Source organism: Callorhinus ursinus, unplaced genomic scaffold, assembly GCF_003265705.2.
Source record: "Callorhinus ursinus isolate GAN/ISIS: 27379988/994484 unplaced genomic scaffold, GSC_fseal_2.0 scaffold2, whole genome shotgun sequence".
Taxonomy (NCBI): domain Eukaryota; kingdom Metazoa; phylum Chordata; class Mammalia; order Carnivora; family Otariidae; genus Callorhinus; species Callorhinus ursinus.
This window is the reverse complement of record NW_027397064.1, coordinates 16,979,382-16,985,205: the sequence shown is the minus strand read 5'-3', so window position 1 is coordinate 16,985,205 and position 5,824 is coordinate 16,979,382. Positions and strand designations below refer to the sequence as shown.

The window sequence follows — 5,824 nt, the reverse complement described above, 5'->3', positions numbered from 1 at the left end:
TCTTAGTCTCATTGTTCCTGGAGTGAGAAGAGGTGCCAGGGGCCCGAGGTCTGGTTGCCATTTCCAAGGGAACAGACAGGGAAGAAGGACTGGCGTAGTGAGGAATGGCATGACTTTGTCATTCTGCCTAAGGAGACAGGTGTCCTTATCTTAGATCTGGCTACCTGGAAGGAGGCAATTCTTCTCCTAGCTTGCCTTAGTCAAAAACTTAAAAGCTGTTCTGGATCGAGCCGGCTTCTCTGCTAAGAACTGGGACCAGGGCTCCCCAGAAACTTGTTCAATTTGTTTTTTCCTTCATTCCCAGGAGTGGGTAGCTGAGTCAAAGCAGCCCAGCCGGTTTGCCAGGCAAGGGCTTCTGGGTGGAGACACCTAAGGAAGCTTTTGGACAGCAACTTAACAGGTCTCTCCCAGCCTCAGCCCCGGGGGCAAGGGGAGTGGAGGTGGCAGCCATTTGGCCCACAGTTTCTCCCAGAGGGTTCTAGCTCACACATAGTTAATGATTAATGAGGCCAGTGTGGTGTGGCAGTATCCAGCTGCCACTTTCCTGCCCTACTCTGCTGAGTAAACAGGGGCCCTGCCTTTGCCGGGCTTGAGACCTGTTCCCTAGGGAAGGGCACTGTGTCCGTGAATCACCAGGGAGGGGGAGGGAAGGGCAGGGTTGACATCTTCTGCTCCGGGGATTGAAGCTTCATCCCCTGCCCCCCTTCCCCAACCAGGCTCACCCCCATGTGCCGACGTCGATGTGGGTCCTGGGGTGCCTATTAGCAATGTTGGAATTTTTCCCAGGGCCCTGGTGGGAGGCTCCCCTGGCTAGCTTAGAGGCTGAGGCCAGAAAAAAGGAACAAACAGAGGGGAGACGACCTGACTTTTAATGGCACAGCCCTAGGCCCCAGCAATGCAGCAAGAGAGACAGCTGTGCGAAGCTGCTCGGAGGTGCAATGACACAAACAACTCTAGGAGCTCGCCCTTGTCCCCTCCCATCCCCCAAGCTCATGACTAGGCTCTATGCCCAGGAACTGAGGGCCAGCCCGGCCCCGCTCCCAGGCCCTCATCACGCACAGAGGTGCCTGGGCCAAGCTTCCAGAGTCGGTGAATGCAGAAGCAGCAGGAAGAATAGGGTAACAGTCTAACTCAAATACAGAAACTGCTAGACTTAAACTCCTACTTTGGAAAGGAAGTGAAAACTTGTATCTTTCAACAGCTTGTGGCTGGACAGACAGGTCCGGGAGTCAGTCCTCATTTCCTCTCTACCATCCTGGGCGCCCCCGGGGTCTTACATCAAGATCCCCGGGGTCACGTTTCCTCAGGCCTGGCAAGGACCCCTTGGCAGGTCTCACCTTCAGCCACAGAAGGGAAAAGGGTCATAGGCAGCAAAGAATGAGGGCGGCAGCAGAAGCAGCGGGCGGCCACAGCACAGACGGGAAGGCAGCAGAGGCTCAAGCACTCACAGAGGGGACAAGGAACCGTGCAAGGAGACTGTTTATTTCGAAAGGATTTTGCAATAAACATAGTGAGTGGGCTCCAGGCAGCTGTTCTATTCTTCTCCCTCATCCTCGTCCTCATAGGAGTCGATGCCCACCTCCTCGTAATCCTTCTCCAGGGCCGCCATATCCTCCCGGGCCTCCGAGAACTCCCCCTCCTCCATGCCCTCGCCCACGTACCAGTGCACAAAGGCCCTCTTGGCATACATCAGGTCGAACTTGTGGTCCAGGCGGGCCCAGGCCTCGGCGATGGCGGTCGTGTTGCTCAGCATGCACACGGCGCGCTGCACCTTGGCCAGGTCGCCCCCGGGCACCACGGTGGGGGGCTGGTAGTTGATCCCAACCTTGAAGCCCGTGGGGCACCAGTCCACAAACTGAATACTGCGCTTGGTCTTGATGGCGGCGATGGCGGCGTTGACGTCCTTGGGCACCACGTCGCCCCGGTACAGCAGGCAGCAGGCCATGTACTTGCCGTGACGGGGGTCACACTTCACCATCTGGTTGGCGGGCTCGAAGCAGGCGTTGGTGATCTCGGCCACCGACAGCTGCTCGTGGTAGGCCTTCTCCGCAGAGATGACGGGCGCGTAGGTGGCCAGGGGGAAGTGGATGCGAGGGTAGGGCACCAGGTTGGTCTGGAACTCCGTCAGGTCCACGTTGAGGGCCCCGTCGAAGCGCAGGGAGGCCGTGATGGAGGACACGATCTGGCTGATGAGCCGGTTGAGGTTGGTGTAGGTGGGGCGCTCGATGTCCAGGTTGCGGCGGCAGATGTCATAGATGGCCTCGTTGTCTACCATGAAGGCACAGTCCGAGTGCTCCAGGGTGGTGTGGGTGGTCAGGATGGAGTTGTAGGGCTCCACCACGGCTGTGGACACCTGGGGGGCGGGGTAGATGGAGAACTCCAGCTTGGATTTCTTGCCGTAGTCAACGGAGAGCCGCTCCATCAGGAGTGAGGTGAAGCCCGAGCCGGTGCCCCCTCCGAAGCTGTGGAACACCAGGAAGCCCTGGAGTCCTGTGCACTGGTCAGACTGAAAGGCAGGAAAGAGAAAGAGCAGTGTAGGTAGGCCAGGGGCCTGAGAAACTCTACCTTCTGGCTCCACAAAAGCCTAAACTCTTTCAGGACTCAGGGCAGATACTAGAAAGTATCTCATAGTGGCAGCATGCTCTGGAACACATAAAATTAGAGATGACCCCCCCCAAAATGGATCCTGACCATTAGCATCATCTCAAAAGCCCCCTCCCTTCCATCCCAAATTCTCACCAGCTTGCGGATCCGGTCCAGGACTGGGTCAATGATCTCCTTGCCGATGGTATAGTGACCACGGGCATAGTTGTTAGCAGCATCCTCCTTCCCGGTGATGAGCTGTTCTGGGTGGAAGAGCTGCCGGTATGGGCCATTTCGGATCTCATCTGGAAGGGCGCAAACACATCATTAGGGCACAAACCACAAGGCTGTGCTCAGCAGGGATCTCCCTCCCCCAGTGTGGCAGCTGCGGTCAGATGTATGGAAAAGCTCATCCTTCTGCCAGCCTGTGATAGCAGTGTGTGAGAAACCCGGAGCCCGCCACCCAGGCTAGCCTGCGATCGGCCTCCTTTCTTCAGCTGCAAACAGGGCAAAGAGTTTGTAGGACCAGGAAAGCCAGGTCTAGACAGCAGCTCTCCAGAGAGAAGCTTAGAGTCACAGTCTGCTCCCCTCAGTTCCACCCCATCTTCATCTCACCAATCACAGTGGGTTCCAGATCCACAAACACAGCCCGGGGCACATGCTTCCCAGCACCGGTTTCACAGAAGAAGGTGGTGAAGGAGTCATCCCCTCCACCGATGGTCTTGTCGCTGGGCATCTGCCCATCAGGCTGGATCCCATGTTCCAGACAGTAGAGCTCCCAACAGGCATTGCCCATCTGGACACCTGCCTGCCCCACATGGACTGAGATGCATTCGCGCTGAGGAATAAAGAGAGGCGACACAGCATAAGCCCCACATCTGCAGTCCTCACCTCATGAGCCTCTCTTCCACTCTATCACCTACCGGCTAGGATGATTCAGTTGGCGAAAGTGGAGGTGTGGGGCTGGGCAGAGGTCGGAAGAGGCTGGTAGCCTGCCCAGGCTCCCCCGCATAGGACTTAACAACTGGAAACACCCACCCAGTAGGGCAAATCCCTTAGCCCACTTCTCTGTGGGGACCTTGTCAAGTAAGAGCTGTGGCTCCACATGACCCTGCCACGCTGACAAGGCACTCAGGGAGGACAGAGAGGGCAAGTGCATATGAAAGACAGGCAGACGCTGCAGTAACAGACAAGGACACGCACCTTCTCAGCTGTTTCCAGCTTTCTACTCCCAAAGCCACCTTCTCCAGCCTGAGAAGGGACAGGTTTTCCAGAGGCATGAGTGTATAGCCAGAAGCCCTCAAGGGGAACAACTAGAATTTCTTAGAACCCTCTCCCCCCTTCTTTCCCACAGGAAAGAAGACAGATGTCTCAGCCTTCTGGCCTGGCATCAATTGACCACACACCCTGACCATCAGGATGCCCTCTCCCCCACCTTTAAATCCCATCTGGCTCTGGGGATCAATCCCAGCTGGCTCCTCTCCCCACCTCCACCCCCGCACTCTGGGTGTCTTCACCACCTTCATCCACCGTGCAGCCCTCACGGAAATAGCAGAGAATGCAGATGGCAGGCACAGGCAATAAGGGCTGTGGGCACTGGGGCACTCGCAGCCTTAGGCTCATCCCTGCCAGTCTGAAATTAACCCCTAAAGAGCCAAAGTGGTGCGGCGCAGGGCCCCGCGTAGCCTCCCTTGCCAACACCGAAATGGCGGGGTGACGGTTTCCAAATACCCAGAAAAGGAAGCGGAACCTGCGGTGAGGCCCCAGAGGTAACCCGCCTTGCCCTGCAGAGGGTGAGCGCCATCCTGCACCCGGGCCCTGCATTCGCCCCCCTTCTAGATTCTTTCCAGTTACATCCCAGCCGAAAGTGAAGATTGGATTTCGGCCCCGGTTCCTGGGCTATAAATACCACCCCCCTACACACACCTCTTTCCCCTCCCCCCAACCTGGCCTGGGCCGGCGCTCTCGCTCAGCGCCAGCTGTCTCTGCCCGTCCGTTCACTCGGCTCCGGGTGGAGAGGGGCCGGCTCGCCTCACAACGCCGAACCCCATTACCGCCACCCCTCCCGGCTCAGAAGCGGGGTGCTGAGTCACCGGGGGGGGGAGCTGTGGGTAGGAGGGATGCACACACAGTAGGAGGAAAAGGGGATGCTGGACCAAGTAATCTGACCCCCTACCACCTTCTTGGGCTAAGCACGTGTTCGGTCAGATCCAGGGAGCGGGGATCCGGGTGGGGGGGAGGCTAGGGGCGGAGGGCAGCCCAGGGGGTCTCCCTCATCCGCGGAAAGGACTGGGCGCGGGATCACGACTCCCCTTCAGGAGGGTTAGGGCACAAATGCTTGGCGGAGCAGGAGGCGATTTCCAGAAGGACTCCTCTCAGCTAGCGAAGAATCCCACCCCACTCCATTCCCCTTCCCCAGCCTCCAAAAGTGGACAGCACGGCTCGGCCAAAGTCACCAGAAGAGAGTGGGGGTGGGGGAATGCACAAACCCTCGCACCTCCTCGAGACCGGGAACGTCGGATGGAGGGTCCCGAAGGAAAAGGGTAATAAGGGGAGGGGCGCGATCCCCGCGGGGCCGCACTCACCATGGTGAGTCCGAGCGGTGGGTCTCACGTAGAGTCCGGGTGACGGGTCTCAGTGAGAACTGCGCTAGCTGCAGTGCCGCACAGCTCTTATAGGCAGGGGGCGGGGCCCGCGCGCTGCGCTCGCCCACTAGGGGCTGAGCGGCCCGGAGGCCACGCCCCCGAATGGTAGGCGGCCCCCCCGAGGGGTGGGGTGAGGGCGGGTCCCCTCCCCCTGCACTGTCCTGGCCTCTCACCTGTCGGATTTGGGTTAGGTGTAGCGATCCCGACCTTAGCCCTTCGCTCCAGGTTTTGAGCCGACACCCTGGGCTCCCGATCTCCACTGCAGGGGCGCAGGGCGCGGTGCCAGGGCGCATCTCGCCTGCACCTGAGTCATGGGGGCGCCCATCGCCCAAGTGTTCTGACTTAGGCCGAGTGCTGTAGAGGCTGTCCTTGCGAAGTGGCTGCAGTGGGCCTTCGCCCGTGCCCCCCTCCCCGCCCTGCCTTCCTGGAGGCTCTGGCCGATTCCGGGGGAACCCCTTACAGCGACACACGGCCTGCTGGTCCTCGGCCGGGACGGCTGGCCTTCGCCAATGCCTGTGGGCGGCCGAGGACCAGGAGCTGCACAGTCTGAGCCCCAGGGTGCCGATCCCTCAGAGTACCCCACAGAGCTGAGCCCT

The 5,824-nt window shown here is 59.4% G+C and overlaps 1 protein-coding gene across 3 annotated transcripts; it reads right to left on the bottom strand.

Annotated features, from left to right (window-relative positions):
- Positions 1-1,461: 1,461 nt before the first annotated feature.
- On the bottom strand, positions 1,462-5,824 carry LOC112838391 (tubulin alpha-4A chain). 3 transcript variants are annotated; one of them, XM_073878357.1, is made up of 4 exons: positions 5,402-5,824; positions 3,199-3,421; positions 2,740-2,888; positions 1,462-2,506 (listed from the first exon to the last, which is right to left on the bottom strand). In XM_073878357.1, exons 1-4 carry the CDS (start codon positions 5,519-5,521, stop codon positions 1,535-1,537), a joined length of 1,464 nt encoding a protein of 487 aa, XP_073734458.1. In that variant the 5' UTR covers positions 5,522-5,824; the 3' UTR covers positions 1,462-1,534. The 3 variants fall into 3 exon arrangements, with proteins under 3 accessions (XP_073734458.1, XP_025747038.1, XP_025747046.1); XM_025891253.2 differs by lacking the exon at positions 5,402-5,824 and adding an exon at positions 5,169-5,273; XM_025891261.2 differs by lacking the exon at positions 5,402-5,824 and adding an exon at positions 4,530-4,624.

Bases quoted from the DNA above. Each gene is read 5' to 3' on its own strand.
- LOC112838391 (XM_073878357.1), bottom strand. From the start codon at position 5,521: ATGCGCCCTGGCACCGCGCCCTGCGCCCCTGCAGTGGAGATCGGGAGC. The intron at 2,889-3,198 runs GTGAGATGAAGA...GCGCCCTTCCAG, and splicing joins TCTGGAACCCACTGTGATTG to ATGAGATCCGAAATGGCCCA. The intron at 2,507-2,739 runs GTGAGAATTTGG...CCTGCCTTTCAG, and splicing joins TGGACCGGATCCGCAAGCTG to TCTGACCAGTGCACAGGACT.